The sequence below is a fragment of the Lepeophtheirus salmonis genome, chromosome 11 (assembly GCF_016086655.4).
Source record: "Lepeophtheirus salmonis chromosome 11, UVic_Lsal_1.4, whole genome shotgun sequence".
In the NCBI taxonomy this organism is placed as follows: Eukaryota; Metazoa; Arthropoda; class Copepoda; order Siphonostomatoida; family Caligidae; genus Lepeophtheirus; species Lepeophtheirus salmonis.
The window spans coordinates 11891306-11911809 of NC_052141.2; the positions used below are offsets into that span (position 1 = coordinate 11891306).

The window sequence follows — 20504 nt, forward strand, 5'->3', positions numbered from 1 at the left end:
TTAAGGTGATATATTACCATTGTGCACATAATTTATCAAAAAGATGACCCCAAAGGTTGAGTTATACAATTTTCGACACAAGCCTAATTTTTGGATTTTTTTCTGATGGTTTTACATGAAAAGGTTAAAAGGAATAGTGACCCGTACTTTCTCAATTCATCCCCAAAGAAATACTATCTGGTATGAACTTCATGCAGGAGGTATCATTAAGCTATATTTTTTCGTTGATGATGATAGTTGCCACGTTATTGTGAATGGAAATAGCTATTGCACCTTATTAACTGATTTTTTTTTTTGCACCAGTTGTAAGTTATGGACTTGCAAACATGTGGTTTCAACAAGACGATGCTTCTTATCACACATTGTACGTTAGATTCGATTTGTTGCAAAGCAAATATGGTAATTGCGCTATTTCGAGAAATGCACCATTTGTTCGGCTGCCTCAATCGCGTAATTTAACGCATTCAGATGATTTTTTTTTGTTGGGGGGGGCACGTGAAGTCATTGGTCAACACCAATAACCCAGCCACGTGAGAAGAGCTCAGAGAAAACGCAAAATTGATCTAATATATGTCATTTTATTGTAAAAAGTAGTAAAAATTTTGGTTCAGCGATTTGACTTCTCTAAACGTGCTTGTCGTATTAACGCTACAGAAATCGATTTTTATCGACAGCAATATGTTTGATCCTTCGTATTTCCTTCTTTGCCATGTCGTTATTTTAATTGTATCACTTGACTATTCTACATGAAAAAAAACAGAAGAAAGGCTCAAAATAAGTTGATTCGCAGACAATTCTTCTTGGCTATGTAATGATTATCAAATAATTGTTCTTAATTGTTAACAGTTTAAAAGAAGCTAATTCTAATTCAACTTATTAACATTCAGAAACCTGATTAGGAGAAAAGATGCATAAATATCCATGGCTGACAACCAATTGTACTCATATTTTCGTGTTAGCTTGACTCAGTGAGTTTTCAGTCAGCTGTAGCATATAGGCTGTCTTATAATTTTACATAAAATATACATTTAAGGTGTTTAACAAGCGATGGTACACGGCATTGCTGGAGTAATTAGACCCTGACGAAAAGACAAACTTTGCTTAGATAATATCACCAAGAAATTATCAGCCCTACTTTCTGTTTTTCATGAGCACTCTCATACCTAACTACTTGATACAATAAAACTCATATCAATTCATATGACGTGTTCTCTTCCCAGCAATGAAATAATATTGATTAAGGCAGGTTACATCCTGCGTGTACACGTTTCAGTGTATATTTATATATTATTATATAAATGTTAATAGCAAGTTTTTTGTATAGCAACTCTTCTCCAGATATCATTTATGTATATGGATAGGTATATACTAAAACGTGTGCACGCAAAATAGTAATGGTAACCCGCTTTAAGAGTTTTCAGAATTTTTTAAAATATGTCTGGATGACTGATGAGTACTTTGGTCTTTAGGGTGCTCACTAATAACAAAAAACAAAATTCATCTAAAAAAAAAAACTAGCGTTATATGGCTATTCAATCTTACATATCCTAAAAATGCACATTAATTAAGATATATATACAAGCCAATAAAAAAACAGTTCTCTTGTTATAAATGCACGCACCTGCAATAATTTATTAATATGACTATATTATTATTTCTTATATCAAAAATATTTCTAGGATTTGCATCATGGAGAACTAAATATATTGCACCCAGTATACACGTTCGATGCTAATTGTTCCGGTCAAATACTAAAAAATAAACAAAAAAAAACCCGGAATCTTCCTAACTATCTTAGAGGCCAAGAAAATGCCATTGAAAGTGACCAACGAATTTTGGTCCGTGCACATTTAGAAGCTGGCAAGAAATTAAAGGAGATTACAAAGGAGTTGGAAATCATCTCTAGGCTACCCGTCAATGCCAATATGAAGTCGATACAGTGGACAGGAAGCTTGGATCGGTTAGGAAAATGTAATAGAATCCGAAAGAAGTCAAGCAGGCTGCCCAGGCAAACCCTTTGAAGTCGATACGGGAGAACACCAAGGACTTTGGTGTATAGGACCTTCAAAAAGGGGTGGCGCAAGACCATTATGAGGGAAAAAATGCTTCTCATAACACCAGCCATGAAAATACCCATCTTTAATGTTGGAAGGCTCTGTTGAATCAACTTAAAAAAGGCGAAGGCCAGTCAGATAGTGATCTTCAAAGATGAAAAGACATGGACGGTCGACCACGTACGAAACTGCAAAAATAACAGGTATTTGTCCTTTAGGGAGGTTGATCAGTCTCTTCAGACTCTCACTACCATGAAGCACCCTAAATCTATCCTGTTCCTTGGCTTGTGGCTTCAGATGTCAAGGCCATTCCTCTCATCTGGTTCATAGTTGTGTACAAACTCACAGGGGCCGACTACGTGCAGGCCTTGTAGCAGAGACTGTTACCATGGGTCCAGACCAATTATCCGTACGTAAAATTGGTGTTCCAGCAGGCTGGTGCACTTGCACACCTCCAAAATGGCCCAGAAGTTGTTGGAGGACAGCTGATCTATCTGCCCAAAGAAAATTTGCCCCCTACTCACGAGATACCACCCTATTGTACTTCACTTTTTAGGTTCATCTTGAGTCCAAGGCCTGCACTGTCCGTCACCCAAATTTCAAAAACCTCAAGGACACCGTCAACCAGCACTGGGATACCATGTCTGAGGGCTACATCTGCAATGAGTACAAGGTCTTCTGTGGCCCCTGGAAGCCATCTTTGCAGCCAATGGGGCTACATCGATGATTAGTGTAGCTAAGTCATCATATTAGTTATGTTTTATATTATATACAGTACACAGGATGACTTGTTGTCATATATTTGTGCAGAATTTATTTTATTAATATACATATCTAAACTATTTGATGTTCAAATATCTACTGATTGTATTCTAGATGAATAATAATAAGAAAAAGGAGAATTGATCCCCTCTGGACGAGAGAAAAAGAAAAGAAAATCAAGCAATATAAACATCAGTAATTATAAAATTAAATTGGATCAGTTGGAGATTCTGGTAGGATCCTGTTGTGTCTTGACGAGGGAGAGGAGACACAAACTTATTTATAGGTGGAGAGATCCAGGACGACCGAGAGACAAATGAGAAGAACGAATGGGGTGGAGAAATACGACTATACTTATTGAAGGAACATCTGTATTCTTTATAATACAAAAACCTACTCTAATTAATATACAAAATACATGACTATTTATACTACGTAAAATACAGTACTTTAATACATAATAAAAGAAAATACAAGACAATAAGAAGAACAAGGGGGAAGGAAATACGAAATATATTACATCACCCACCAAGCACCAAATCCATGACAGTGCTTACATAGATTCCGCTCACTGAATAGCAACTTATATATCCGCACCATCCATGTCCAGGCGCGGACAAACAATTCGCTGTTGTACATAAAAATTTTATCTCCATAGACTATATAGTGCTATCAGCACGCGCACCGGAAAAAGGAGAACATTACTCCTCATAGAGGTTTTAGGGACACGAGCACCCTGCTCGTCCCTGGGACAAATAACCTTCACCCTTATCGAGGTTTTAGAGACATGATCACCCTGCTCGTCCCTGGGAGACATAACCTTCACCTTTATAGAGGTTTTAGGGACACTAGCACCCTGCTCGTCCCTGGGAGACATATCGATCTTGCTCGATGTACCCTCATCCAACTCAGGATGATCCAGAGGAGAGACCGTTGCACATCCATTATCCAATGATGTGAACGGGAGAGTAGGAACAACAGAGAACCAAAACTTCGTAGGATTAAATCCACTTTTAATGATGAGGTCCCTGACACGGACACACACTTCACTTCTTGTAAGTGACCAAGGTTCTCTTCCTTCCACCACGAGGCCCAAACATAGGCACAGTCCATATCGCTCCGCCTTCCTTAGACGAACGAGCGTTCTCCCTGTCGACGAAAAAGGGCTACCCAACTCCAGCAGGGCTAGCTTCACCGACGATCCCACAGCAGGGAGGTCACGTGATCCTGATCCCATCCTCGTCGCCAATGTTGCGTCTTGACGAGCGTGAGGAGAAGGAAATTCTTTATACGAAGAAATACAGGATGACCGAGAGAAAAATGAGGTGAAGAAATCACGTGGAGGAATAAGACAATCCTTATCTAAATGAACATCTGTATTCTTTATAATACAAAAACCTACTCTAATTAATATACAAAATATATGGCTATTTATACTACGTAAAAGACAGTACTTTTAATGCATATATATATAAAAGAAAATACAAGATAATAAGAAGAAGAACAACGGGGAAGGAAATACATTACAGATCCTGGCGATTCCAAAAGCGGTATGGATTCTATCTTTGGAAATATTGTCGTCTTTGGCGCACAAGTCCCATTTAAAATAACGCTCGTGCTTCTCCAAGATTTTAAAAGGATCTAAGAAGGTTGGAGAACGATATTCGATGAACGGCTCCTTTTTAAAGAAACGCAGTTAGCCATGCTCAGACAATTGTCGAACGTTTTTTTCTGGGTTACTCGTGGAGAAACATGAGTTACCTATTCCATCGTCTCGAAGAAGTGCCCCACATCAGCATCTGGAATAGGAAACAAATCGAAGAAGCCTCAATCCAAAGATCCCGAGCGACCAATAAGTAACTGGAAGGCCAAATATTTAGATCCTTGATCCATTGTTACTGAATTCCTCAATACCCACAAAACAATAGGCAAATAATTCATCCAATTTTCTTTCTTTTTAGTATCCGTGCAACTAGCTCAGATTTTAGAGATCTATAGAAACGTTCAATAAGATGATATGATGTGTTCGTCCTATTTGCCAATTATATGAACGTGAATGAAGGTAAGTCTCCCTGATGGTGGATCAAAGGAGAAAGTGGGCTTGGATTTTCTGAAAGGCTTCGTTTGTTGACATGCGATACATTCTTCAGTGATTTTTTTAACATCAGAACGTAACTTAGGCCAAGCGTAGAAAAGTGAATCCCTCCTTAAAGTATCTTTGAATCCTGGATAATTATTTTTGTAGCTTAAATGAATTATTCTTCGGCGACGTTCTGAAGAGGACACTACGACACGAAATACCTTTAAAATTTAACGATTTAGGATTTTGGAGTCTTTGATTTTCAATGATATCTTGCAGAAAATTAAGACTTAACTGTTGATGTTTCACAAAGGAATCTCCGCAGAGGGGTTTAGTTTTCCAGAAAAATGTTCAATCCAGCCATTAAACTCTACAACATATACAAATGTACAGAACTGTCCGGGAGTCCAGGAGGCAATAAAGGCTTATGATCTGCAAATACTCTACAATTTTGATCATTCAATGCCTATGGAAAATATTTTATGCTTCTATTAATACTAAATAATTACTTATAAAAATTTGAATATTTCCATAGCGTTTCAGATTAGGCTTGAGACCAAAAGGCTAGTTGTTGAGGCCATTTTTCATAAATATAATATCATCAGTGTACTTGAAAATACAAAAGATTTAACTTCGTTAAAAGTTTTTAACAAATTTAATTTAATTGAAGTGGTATGGAGTGAAATAAAGCTGCTCGAGGACAAAAGAGAACAGATTATCCAATAAGATTTAGAAACATCCTTTGGCAAATTAGAAGAAACAGTGACGAGTCTCAACATTTTGAAGACAAAACTGATCGAGCACAGGAAGAAATTTGAGATGGTGACTGTAGAAGAGCTAAACAAAGCACAGAAGGAGAACTTACTTGTAGTAGAAGATTTGGAAGAGAGAGTTATGATGGCAAATGTAATAATAATTTTTGGTTTGGAATCTCAAAAAAGTCGTGACCATAAGTTAAAAAAACTGAAAATTAAGCTTGAAATGGAAAAAGAGAAATTGCCAATTGATAAATTTGCGAAGGACAAAGTGAGGCAGCTTAGTAACGATAAAGAAACGCCAAAAAAAAGACACCAGTCTGGAAATGGGATCTGCATTAACAGATGGGGCATTTACCTGGTATTTGTATGGCGAAAAAACAAAGCCTATTTGAATGTACATCTGTGGATCTTTTTGGATCTCTGTCGGTGAAAGTCTCTAGAAATAAAATTGTAAAAAGGGAGGTAATCATTCTTTCCTGTATAACCTCTAGGGATATTCATTTAGAATGGACTTATAATTTATGTTTCGTTAATTTTATGTGATTGTCATCAAATAAGTTCCTTTCTGCGTTCCGGAGGCTTGCAATTTTAAGGGGAGTACGATTAATGTATTCTGAACAGGTGAAATCATCCCTAAAGGTGTATGGAAAGCGGGAATTGTCATAAAAACATATCATGGAGAAGACTGCTTCGTTAGAAAAGTGAGGATGAGGACATCAACAGCAAAATATGATCGTCTTATTTCAAAATTATTTTTGTTAGCTACAGGAAAGGAATCGGAAGAATATAATGTTCTAAAGAAAAAACTTGAAAAAAGATTCTTGGTTTAATTGATTTTAATTCGTGTTGATTGGTTTTATGGGTATCGGATTGGTTTTCAGTATTCATTTATATCAAGTTCATGACGTCATCTTGTACTGATAAATCAAATAGAGATAATTTATCTGAGGAGGACTGGATCGACGTCACTCAATGGTTTTATTAACCTATTATTACTTTGTTTCTCATTTTCTCACTTTTCAAATATATAATATCATCAGTGTACTTGATAATGCAGGAGATCTGACTCTTTTACAAGTTTTTAACAAATTTAATGTAATTGATAAATAAAATTAATGTTTGTTTTATTATAACAATTAACAAAGGAGTCAAATCGGACGAGTCCTAAAAATCACGGACCCTTCATTGTACTATATTTTTGACTATTTAAAAATAAAATGAAAACTTTCTTCCCCATAATAATATAACTAATTGTCAACCAATGGCCGTATGAACTTGTCTCAGTTCTTCTACTCTATTTGTAGCGGGCGTGCTGGAGCGTTCGTTTACAGGTTTCTAGTATTACATCTACTACTAGTACTACATATTTTAAGAACCGATTTTGATCCTCAATTCTACTCCGAGTCCTTTAAGTAAGTTTTCCTTGTAACTTCGCAACTCATAATCCTTAGTGTTATTTCTCTTCTTTTACGTACACGTGGTTAGATATTCTCTCTCTTCAAGAATAAAATAAAATTGATAACAGCTTTGGTAAATAAAAAACAACAGCATAACTTTAGGGAGCAGCTACAAAAAGTCACTCCTCCCTCTTTTATTATAATCTTTTTAACCTCACTACATAAACATAAACTATACTTCTTTATAAAATTAATTGATATATATATATTGTAATTTGGTCAATGTGGTCATGTTTCGGAAGACGAACAAATACAATTGAGGTGATGATTGTGAATGTTATAGGTCGTGACTTATCCATTAGCATATTTTTGAGTCCAATCCCTTGCTCTTTTTTTGTAGGTCTCGTAGTTCTTGGTGAAAACCTCTGCGATCTCTGCCATTAAAGGATCATCTAAAAAAAAAAAAAAAAGAGATTAATATATATATATAATATATTAATGGGAGACCCGAAGCGAAAAAATCTTTTTTTTTCTTTAAATATCAAAAATTACAGTTTGGTTCGGATAAATGGGTAAAATATTAAATGGCTTAGAACAAACTAACTAGATGTGGATAGAACCATATTTTTTTAAATGATTTGAAAACTACATTTAATGACTTTCAACTATTTATAATGAGAACTCCTTTTCCCCGTAACCTCGACCACACGGGCCCGGAAGCTTTGGAAGTGTTGGGTGACTTCGTGTGGATCCAGATTTGCCAATGTACTGGTAATGGATTTCTTCAGGGCCTCCAAAGACAAAATCTACTTGGCAAAAGCCTCATCCTTGACTCCAAAAGTGAGGATATTTTGTGGCCAAGACATCTTTCTTTGCCTTGTGGGCAGGTGCAATGTCTTGTTGGAAGGTGTAATATTAATCTTATTTGGGCTTCTCTATCCATCTAGGGAATCTTAAGGAAAAGTGATAAACCAGAAACAGTACAATGGTAAAGCTGGATCTGCAAGAGGTCTCCAGGACCTGTCAATGCTTCTTCCTGTGCCCTCTGGTCGAAATTATCAAAAAAATGTGATCCTCATTATAAATAATTGAATTTCATTAAATGTAGCTTTCAAATAAAAAAAAAACTATGTTTCTAACTCATCTAGTTCGTTCGTTCGTTCGTTCGTTATAAGCCTACCTTTAAAGATTTTCCCAATTTATTTTGGGAAATTTATTTATTTATGACAAACCTGTCTATTAAAACAATTGAAAATGATTGTGGAAAAAACAAAGAAAAAAAAAGTAAAATTTGTCAATTTCTACTTGAAATATTGGATAAAAACCGGTTTTTACATGTAAAAGTATTTGTTTTTTTAACTCTCCATAAGTGAACTTACATTTTATATCACGATTAGTGTACTGGGTAAAAAATAAACACCAAAAATAAAGCGTATGTAATTACATGATCAACAGTTGACCGATTATAACAATGACATATTGAATATTTTTAGCCTTTCATTCGACTTAAGTCAAACTACACCTACTAGAATCAAATACATTTTTGTAAGACCGATTAATGATTACAGCTTCGAAGGAATTCCTTTTATTCAAAAACAAAGGGAAAATCAAAACTTGAGTCCTTTCCAAATATTATTCTTTAAAAAGCCTGGGTTTTCTCTTACATTGAAATTGGATTTTTCTCAGGATTGGTTGACTCCAGATGAAATATAAAATCATATTTTAAATCAAAATACAAAAGACTTGACGAGTTTTTTGGATTTATTTTTATTAAGCAGCTTAAATATGTATTTAAAAATTACTATATATAACTTTAATTTTAGAAATAAAGTCAAATACACTTTTGACCTCGTAGCTGGGGTCAAGTGGGTGAGTCAGACATTTTTGTGTAGAAATAAAAAAATGATACCATTTCAATTTTTTTTTATTATGGTTGATTTTACTCCCCAAACTATTACTTACATTTGGATACTTCAGTTAATTATATTTCAGCTTACCATTTTGTGTAGAAGTCCAATTAAAAATAAATAATAATACAAGTTAAATTTTGAAATAAGATTTCATTCTAAATCAAGGACAAAGCAATATCTTAATTCCGATCAAGGATGTGTTTGCACTAAACAGAAAAAGGATAATGAAAACAATTCTTGGAATTTTTAATAAAAATATTGAGGGTTTATTAAGCCAAATAAGATATAGGAAATATTTAATAAGATTATTGCGCATATCTTGCAAAAAATATTAGTTTTTTTTCCTTATAATACGAACATATTTAATTGCTAGTATTTTGTATAATATATCTATTACAGAGCGGAGTAATTAAAATAACCCCATGGCATCAATGACGAAAATTTTTCCTTCTTTAAGGGCCGACGATTGGGACTGAACTGGACCGTGGTCCTTATTAAGGACCGACACAATACTAGACATAGTCGTGATTTTAGAACAAATGGCAAGGAAAAGTGACTAGATGAAAGAAATGCTAAGATTCTTTTAAACTGATATAATAACTATCACCCAAAAATAAAATCATATCTTAAATAGTATCAAAATAATTTATGTGTTTGTATGGTGTACGTCCCAGTTTGAAAAACAATGATAAAAACGCATTTATTTCATAAACCGAGACCGATACAGACTTTAAACATAGAATAAAAGTTGTTTCGTAATTTTAGTTACGTACGTAAAGTTATGTTAAATTCTGATCAGACCAGATTCCTGGGCTCTGGAGAGCATGTTTGATTTTCCCCAAATAATTTCATTTCTTTCATAAAACAAGATCCACTTAACGTGTTTCAAAGGTTTTTTGAAGGTATGTGTTGTGGATTCGAAAATGCACAAAAAAAAAAATAATAATAATAATAAAAATTATTGCACAAACGGAAAAAGGGAGAACGTATATTAAATACGAATAAAAAAAAGAGGAATTAGGAAGAGGATGAGCGATTTAATATGAGTATTTATCTCAATTATTTTTATGGTTGAAGAAGGAACATGGCAAGTTAGCAATGGAAAGGCCAAGAAATAAATCAAAAGGTCAAACATTTGAAAAAATTGCTTGATATTTACCAAAAATCCGTATTTTCACATGGTGAATTACATGTTGTATTTTTAAGAATATCAAGAGGGGGTGCTGGTTTGATTATACTTACATCAAATGGACAAAACAACTTTAAAAAAGTTGTATACAAGGAGGTTCTACAATAGAAATTTATCTATGATATAATTATTGTTTATAGTAGATTGTTTTAGTTTATAATTTTAACCTAAACAAGCTAAATATAAATAAAATAGGTATAACTTTTGATCGGCTATCTGTAAGATAGCATGTTTGTGCTAGTATATATTAAGATAAAATAAAAATCTAATTCGAATGGAAGAAGTGTTAATAATCCGTTATCAATTATAATATCATTAGACATGAGGGATAATTCATATTTGACAATACTCATGGGTTGACAAAAATCATTAGCATAATATTAGACAAGAGCTACTTCTTTATGATCCAGGATGTGTCAAAAGAAGAGGCGGCTAAGAGTGACGAGAAAAACCAGAGAAAATTTGGGAAGCCAGTCAAAAGTCGGCTCCATGGAGAGTGCGAAGAAAACTGTAAAGCTCTGTACAGTTGCAATACAGCGATGGTCTTCGTCTTTTCATAAACCTTTTTTTCTTGTCCAAAGAGAGCAAAACAGGATACATTACGTAGTAACTCAAAGGACTCGTAGTTGCATATCTAGTAGCACTATGAATTCATGTTTCCAATGGATATCAAACCAAGTTATGAGAACCATAACAAGTGACTTACTGGCTCTTTCAACGAATTTATGTATGTATTTTTCTAGAATGATACAATGACATTTGAATATGTAACTATGTTTGTAATAATGGTCTTGAGTGATATTTATCAGAGAATATGAATATTACAACTCAATATATTCATTCATTTCAATTTGGAATCCGGCTCCAATTTTATTAACTAGTAAAACAAATATTGATGAAAATTCATTTGTCTCTGTTAAATTCCAACAGTTAATATATTTATCAAATAAATATAAATACATATTTAATGACGACAGAAACAGCTCTAAAAAACAACTATTCAACACTCAGGTAATTATCTAATTTAGATAATTGCGGGGCGTATGTTTGGGACCAACACTATGGGAAGGTTTTAGGCTCTCAAGAATTTCAGGTACCTTATATTTCTCAATGCCTTATGCTGATGCTTGTTCGTCAATCCATGGGTCTGTTACAATATGAACTTTCACGGAGACAAGTAAAAAGATCATTTGCATATTTTATTTTTAAACTGGAGTCCTTGTGAATGTATTATTGGTTTATATAATGTGAATATATTATTTTCTTCAACATTATAGATACAAGTCTATTGAAGTCATATATTTCTTCTATGAACATAATCTTCATGTACATATATCAAGTTACTTCATTTTGTTGGCTTGGCTTGTCTCCAAATTATGTTAATTATCAAATACATATATGTCAAAGATTTATTTATTGAAGGATTCCCCACAACAAAAAATTGTTTATGTGATTTAAATTTTTGTACTTCTTCCCTCCTTATTATATTATATCCAATCCCAGACTAAGAAATATTCTCAAATGATAACGATACCAACCTGCAGGAATTTCGCTTTGAGGATAAAACAAACCCATTTTTATTCGAAATAAATCACAAGGGTGATGCCAGCCATTTTGGGTGCCTAAAAAACCAAGTTTTATATTAATGAAATCCCATTGTTCATTAATATTCAGGAAAATAGTCTAAAGTATTGGCTGTCATAATGAAACCAACAAATAAAAGGCCTTAAGCATTACTTAATTCATATTTCGATATATTTAAGAATAAAGAACTAGTTACAAAACAAACAAAAAACATCAACTCTCTAGGTTACGTACAAGTCGAAGAATTACACCTGAACGTGATCGACGATTTTCAAATAGCACACTTCTTGATGCTGAAAAAACTCCGATAAGGGTATTCAAGCAGTTGGGCGTCTCCAAGATCACCGTCTACCCGTCAGCAAGTTCGAAACATTAGAGGAAGAAGGGATAGTTTGAAAAGACGGAACTGGAGCCGGAGGTCTTAACGAAAACAGCCCAAGCCAATCCCCTCAAGTCCCCATGCAAGAGATTTCAGGGTTTCGCAACAGAGTGTCCAGAGAGCTATTAAAAAAGTGAGTGGAAATAACCTTATGAGGATGGAGAGGCCACACTTTTGACATCAGTAATGAAAGAAACCCATCTCCTCCGTTGCTAGACTCTTTTTCTACACTTTTGACACCCTACAACCCTGATGCCAACCACTTCGACTAAACCTTTTTGGTGTATGTTAAAGGGAAGTCCTTGCGCCATCGCCTGGAAACCATTATTACCGCAAAGGGCAGCTGTATTAATAATTAAGAGAGCTCAGACACACATCTATTTATAGTATTCATTTTCTTAAAATTCTATTGGTTATTAATAAATTATACCTCGTTTAAGCTTAAACTCCAAAGTGTTTAGATGTTAATGGACCACCCGGTATAGTATTTATCATTAGAAGATGTTAAGTCATGAATTATTCCTAAAACTATTAATTAAGTTTTATTGGAAATTTGTCCATGTTATGTAGGTAAAATATCAACTTTGAGTCCACAAGATGACGTTTCATTCATTTATGACGTCAGTGAAAGGCCCTTATACATATAAAGGTAATTTTATGAGGTGCCTAATTAATAAAATTAGTCACATAATATTGCGTTAAAGGATAGAAATACAATCTCATTTCTTGATTTCCTTCTTTTTTTTTTTTTCATTTCAAACAAGTGTATTTGTCTTTTAGACCAAATACAATTTGATAATAAATTAGTTATCTTTAATTGTAATCTCAAGTATAGAAACGAAGGCCTCACTCAACTTCAATTAAAGAAAAATAATTAAATACCTAGATATTTCATTCTTTAAATTACAATTGAAGGAGATAAGGTCAATCGAAATTTATGCGATTACTAAATGAAATACTTTATATTTGCTAGGGAAATAACAATGAATGGCAGAAAAATGGTGGATCTGAGTGCGAGATGAGTTGAGAACAACTTACCTCAACCATGGGTTGAATTATCATGAAAAACTAATCAGGGGAGATTGATCAAGGAAATTCTTTGAGCGTAAAAAAATCTCCAAAAATTATGCCTGCCATTTGGATAAACAAAGACTTCTTTGTTTTTCTAACCCTGAGGCAAATCGAATTTTTTTATCAGTAAAAAACATAGTTACAATATTATATATACATTGAGTTGTATGATAAATGTGCTTAATTGGGCAGAATAGGGCTCCGAAAATGAATTTATCGTTTCATAAATAACGTAGATGTGTATATTTAGAATGTTAAATTAAATTATTGCCTTACACTTGATGTAATATATTTTTTTAACATTATGAATATATTGATTTATGAAGTATTGATAGACATGAACTTTTGATATAATATACATGTACAAAATTAATTTGTAAAGTAGACAGTAATTAATTGCTCACAAAAGTATTTTTTTTTTAATCAATGTTTTAAAATGGCTGTTCTATACACGAGTAATTTAAATAATAACATTATTAATAATAAATAATTATTCAACTCGTTTGTTCATTTTTAAGAGTTATGTCAGATGAAAGCTTTGAATTTTATTGTTTTCTTAGGGATATTCTTGGATTTAACATTTGAAAATAATCATTTATATAATTAGTTTTTTCTTGACCACCGATAGTAGGGCAAACTATCGATAATGAGCGTTTTCATATGCCATCAGAATGTCAACCCTTTTAAGGGCATAGAGGGTGATGAGGACTCAAAAATGAGAAAATTTTAAAAGCCGTTTTTACTTTTCCAAAATTTTATTTTGTGTCATTTTTATGGCAAACTTTTGAAGCAAAATTTGGAAATTCGACCATTTTCTACACTTTTTATTCAAATGTTCCCCCTCCATTCTGAATGATCGCTTCAATGCAGGAAAGAACAGAAGCAAAGCTGGCCTTGATGAAGTCAGACGATAAGTTGTTCTACTCCTCCATGATCACAGCCTTCAGGACATCGATATTTGGGTGATTGACTTGTTCGTCTTGCCCTCCAAGACACAAGAAACAGCCTAGTCCAAGGGGTACACATCGGATGAGAACGAAGGCAAGAAGTCTCCCGGCCAGAAGGTAGCCTTGTTCTCCCTACAGAAATGCTGCACCTACTTGAATGTGTGTTTCGGGGCGCTGTCTTGGGTAAACATATAGTTGATCCTAGGGAACGTGATCTTCAAGTATTGCAAGACATGATACCTGAGGAGCTTGTAGTAGACGCCACTACGCCGAGAATCATGACCTGAGCTGGATGTTTGGTCCTGAAGATTCCCTTGACCTAAGCTCTTCATTCAGCCAAGAAGTGATCATTTATACTGTTCAGAACAGCGTCCAATATGAAAATCTTCTTGTTGGAGATCGACTGGTGCTCGGAGGAGATAGTATACCCTCTACCGCTTTGCTTGTAGCTCGGACATTTTTCATCACACAAAAACAAAACAAACATCAAATCCTAGCTTTTTCTCAGCTTTTTCGAATGGCGCCAAGTAAAATATTGTCAGACTTTTTAGAGGATTTTAATTTTCGAGTCCTCGCCCTGTATACAAGCAAGTTGAATAACACTGAACTCCTCTCCCCCACTTTTATTAATATTTATGATCGAATAGTGTACTACAATAGCCTCAGCCCCAGTTCTAAAAGTCTGACAATATTTTACTTTTTTGACAACAAGATAAAATCGTCAATACTGTCTTGGATACATTTAAGACTTTTATTCGAGAAGTAGGAGGGAGACAAGTCCTGCTGCCACATATAAGGTCTCCCATTGACAACCATACAGATCCAACGCTTCACTTTGGTCTTTAGTACGTCAAGGTAGTCATCAGTGTTGAGCTTGAGGCCTTGGGGAACAAATGAGGAGGCATGACGTGGCCTTCGTGGCTAACCACCCAAACACCATTACGTGTGTTGGGAACTTCGTCTGCATGACTTTAGAGGCCTCAAATTCACTTCTAAGTATGCAAACGAACTACTCACTGAGTCCAAGAGTTAGATAAATTATTACAGCAAAATAATGATACCAGGTGGTCCATTGAAATCTATACGCTTACTAATTGAATAATTAATTAAGGTGAAGTTAGTAAAATTAATTTGTAAATCAATATATTAAAGCAACAACAATTAGTTACAAGGCAAAACAAACCTGAGCTCTTTACCTTACGTACACGATGAGAAAATGACACTTGAACGTGATCGATGAATTTCCCTTCACACACTCCAAGCAGTCTACGCCGTCAGAAAGAACGAAACGTTGAAGAGAAAGAATGGCTCTGTCAAAAAGGACATACTGGACCCGGATGAGTTAAATAAAACATTTCAGGACAATCCCCTCAAATCCATGAGGGATCATGCAAGAGATATCGAAATTTCACACCAGACTGTTCAAAGAGCTATCAAAAAAGTGCGTGGAAAGAGCCTTGTGAGGGTGGAGAAGCCACTCAAGACACCAGCAATGAAAGAAATCCATCTGATGAGGGCGGCTACATTAATGATTTTGAGATCTCAGACACACATCTATTTATAGTATTTATTTTGTTAATTAACATAATATATCTTATAGAAGTTTAAAATTCAAAGTGTTCAGACTTTAATGGATCACTCGTTATAATTATGCCGAAAACTAATGAGTTCGAACCATAGACAAAATAGTTAATAAAATTAGAATAATAACAAAAATAAAAATAAACTAACAGGACAACGATTCGAACGGAAGAAGTGTTTATTATTACTCCTTTATCAAATATCATTAGACATGATAGATTATTCATGTTAGAAAATACTCATGGATTGACGAAAAATCCTAATACAAGGAAAGACCATAATTCCATCCTTTGTCCAAAGAAAACAACCATTTAAGGGGTTTAATAGTAATACAAATGACATATTTTGACTAAAAAAATTCAAAAGGAACATCAAATTCAACCAAAAATAAACAATAACGATGCTAAACCTCTTTTAGTTATATTGAAAGGCAAAATATCCTTGAGAAAAAAATGAGTTTAAAGCTAAATGTTCTGAGGCATAATAGTTCAAGACAAAAGTATTGGAAATCAGTTGGAGGAGACGTATAAGGAATAATCCTTATTTACCATTCAATGAAAAAGGTTTTGTGGGGATAGACAGGAATTAAAGTTTTAATTTCCGCCTATAACATAAATAATACATCCTTTTTCATACAACTTCTCAGTAAAAGAGTCACGTATTCTCTAGGATTAAATGATAAAAGTATATTATCTACTTACTCTCTTTACAAATGCAATATGATATTGATAGCAAACTAACAAAAGTATGTTGCCCAATATATCGAAGTAGGAACATTGAAAAGGTTGGTGAAAAAACAATTTTGTATATGCTTTATAAGAAGTGTGATTATCATCTTGGATTTAAGGCAACATTGCCCTGATCTCTCCGATAACTTGTTGCCAATGAGAATCCAATTTTATAAAGACCCTTTATGTAGAAGCCCTAGTCCGTATTGGCAAAAACTCGGACAAACAATTTTCACAGCCCTCAATTGAGGCGAAATTTTTACCACCAAGAGCGTTGACCATATGCAGGAAAAGGTAGACGTCACTTGATGCCAGGTCATCATACTGTAGGGTGGATCAATAAGAATATTTCACCCGAGCTCCTGGAGCTTCTTGCATGTCATGGGCTGGCGTTGTCTTGATGCAAAGCGATTCATCTCCTATTAGAGTTTCTTTTTGTATCCAGCCTTCTGCAAATGGTTCAAAACGGTTTTTATGATCGATATTCAGCTCCTGATTGATACTACAATTGCTAACATAACAGTATATTTCAATATTTAGTATGATTCACCCGACATTTTCGACGACAGGCGTGGCGTGGCGCATCATTCACCTCCACTACGCCACATCTTCAAAAATGTCAGCCCCGTATACATCGTAATTTTTCTTATAAAATATGGCAAATTTCTTCCTTTGAGACCTCCATACTCGACGCACGATAATTCACGACTGAACCAACCAAGCGCAATACTGTCCAAAAAAGCGTTATATACCTTTTATATGTGTTGTTTACAAGTTGTACCAAACTTTTACAAGCTAGCCCAAGTAACCATTTCACCGTCTCATTACGCGGATTTTATTTTATTTTTTAATTATATTATCTGTCATTTTATTTAACATCTATTAATGGAGCATTTGATTTTCATCAATTAAAACCCCGCATTTATTATGTCTTTATGATTAATATAGCAATGGGCATTTGAACATTATTATGCGCCACATACATATCAATCAATCAATCAGTAAATATCGACGATCAAAGGAATATTCAATTTTCACAATATCTTAATCGCAAGTATAAGGATAAATTCATTATCCCATTTTGGGTTGCAACTTGTAGAACTTGTTTATTTGCAACTTGTACAGGACATGTATATATGTTAGGTACAAAGGGGCATTCCTTTGTCTTACAATACACTATTTACATTCAACATCCGTCATTCTATTTATTAACTTAAGATTTACATTATCCTTTCATTTAGATCTATTAAAATTACATGGATATTATGTATTTATGAGTAATGTAACTAGGGGTATGCGAGCTTTAGTATGTGCCCCATAATTTTAGTAATTTGGAGCTAAGTAGTTAAAAATAACAACATTAATATATGGAGTATTCATGGAATAATTAATTATTTTATTATCCTCATCCCAAGAAGTACTGTAAACCCATCATTTAAAATTATTCATCTCACTTTTTCGTCACAATTTAGTAAATTAAATTTGCTTAGACATGTGGCAATTTGTATATAGAATATCGTTGACCCAGTTCGAAAACATAATAACTGGCAAAACTTATCCAGGTTTAATAACTTTTTGGAGTAATCATAGATTTCCATAATTTTTTTTGCCAGAAGTCAATTATTTTTCCATATTTCAAAATCGACAATATGCTATGAATCTATACAGTGCAAACCCATACTATGTGGCTTTAACAATCCTATCTACAATGCTGTGTTGCACTCCTTGAAGGAAATATTGACTATTTTACATGGGCAATTAGCTCAAGTAGTATGCATTCCAATTTATTCGCTTTTAACAAATATAATTAGAGGGTAGTTAATTGAACATTCATATTTGGATATATTAAAAAATTATTTATAAAACAAAATAAACCTGAGTTCTCTAGCTGACATACAACTCTAGAAAATGACACAAGAAAGTAATCAATGAACTTCCATTCGGGCACTCCAAGCAGTTAGGCGTATCCAGGATCATCGTCTACCCTGTCAGCAAAGACAAAACGTTGGAGAGGAAAAGGGGCTCTATCAAAAAGGACAAACTGGACCCAGAGAAGTTAAAGAAAACAACCTAGTCCAATCCCCTCAAGTCCATGGGGCCATACAAGAGATCTCGGGGTTTGACACCAGACTGTCCAAAGAGCTATCAAAAAAGTGCGTGGAAAGAGCCTTGTGAGGGTGGAGAAGCCACTTTTGACACCAGCAATGAAAGGAATCCATCTTCTCCGTTGCAAGACTCTTTTGAATGAGTTTTTTTTAACACTTTTGACCCACCACCTACAGCTCTGATGCTAGCTCCTTCTATTACAGGGCCTTCTGTGTCGTTCATCCAAACACCGAGGCCCTCAAAGCCAATATCAGCCAGCAATGGAACGCCACAACAGAAGACTACGTCCACAGTGGACACAATGCCTTCCCCCACCACGTAAGACCCATCATTGCCGCTAAGGGCGACGACATTAATGATTAAGAGAGCTCAGACACACATCTATTTATATTATTATTTTTTTTTTGAAATTCTATATTTAATTAATAAAATATTTCTTGTTGAAGTTTAAAATTCAAAGTCTTCAGATTTTAATGGATCACTCTGTATGACAATATTTTACAGCAATACCTACATGTATTAGCAAACAAGAACACTTTTAGTAACTGTATCATCTTTTAGATTAATTAAATTGTTATATATCCTTGAAATGTCAACTATATTTTACAATCCAAACCAGATAGCAGAGTTGAGCGCTGGATAATTGATATTTTCCTTGCAAAAATCTACCATCTGGTAAATGTATTTTATTAATTTGGTAGTTATAACCGGTATAAATCATTAAAAAACGGGCAATCTAGTCACTAAACCTTACGATAGCAAAATTTGAATGCCTCAACTTCCATATTGTCAAATATATAGTCACGCAAATAGTGAAAGTTAAATATCTCAGTACATGCTTTTATCCCGATAGTATGATTTCGCTCTGGATAAACGATATACACATATTGTGTATAAGTTGCAATTTGTATTAGCAAGCTGCTAAAGTAGCAACCAAAATAAGATATGAATATTTTTAAATGAAGGATTTACATTCTTGGGACGATGATTATGGAATTATTAAACATTCCATAGATGATCGATTTATAAATGATTTCATTTTTGTCAATTTGAATACAAATAACTAAGATATAAATATTCCTACCCACATAACAAAGTTCAAATCAGGGTAATATTAGTCATTAATGTATAATAAATGCGTAATTTTAATAGATAACAATGAAATAATAGCATCAATTAACCGTGTTGGTAATTAGAATGACCCATATTATAATCAAATAATACATTAACAGACTAAGAAAATGTCATTTGACAATTTTCAACAGGTACATAGGATATATTAATTAATATAATGTATTTTATATATATCCAATATTACCGGGATTAGGCTCATTCATTAAAAGACGAATGGACATGAGTATGGATGATATATTCAAACTGGCCTTCCAACTACCCTAGAAATACATAAAATAGTAGAATATATTAATGATAGAGTCCAGGGATATCGTTCTACGAAGAGTTATTATCTCTCTACCTACCTTGGGAGGTATTTTGAGTAAATCCAAGCAGATACGGCCCGCTGCATCTACATTAGGATGATAAATCCTTGTTTTAAATTGAACGATGGGGGTTGAAAAGGATATGTTTCAGGGATATGAATGCTGAGTTTAAAAAGACCGCCTTCATAAGGAGTATCCTCGCTCCCAAGGATGTTGGCCTCTAAGGATGTTAAATTACCATTGTCTGGCGCAGCACAGGATACACCGGGTGGTGGATTCTTTTCTAACATCTCAAGCTCCTTTTTAATTCTGGAATTACGTATCATTTCGTTGACTTTTGAGTGAAACAACAGTACACTGAAAAGATTTTTGAACTGAGCTGGGATTGGTGGGTACGGTTAATAATAAATACTGATTCATTAATGAAGTTATGAGGGATGCAAGGTTGAGTGATTTAAAATTAACAACTTGCGAGATTATGAAAAAAATAATATAACAACGTTTTCACTGACGTCAATA

General features: G+C 34.1%; 1 protein-coding gene across 1 annotated transcript; it reads right to left on the reverse strand.

The window, feature by feature from the left end:
* Positions 1–7204: 7204 nt before the first annotated feature.
* Positions 7205–20409, reverse strand: LOC121126120 (ubiquitin-conjugating enzyme E2 T-like). Its single transcript, XM_040721428.2, is given in 4 exon segments — positions 7205–7503; positions 19865–19940; positions 20025–20110; positions 20113–20409. Coding segments are annotated over 4 exon segments (462 nt in total). The 5' UTR covers positions 20312–20409; the 3' UTR covers positions 7205–7402.
* Between the last annotated feature and the right edge of the window lie 95 nt (positions 20410–20504).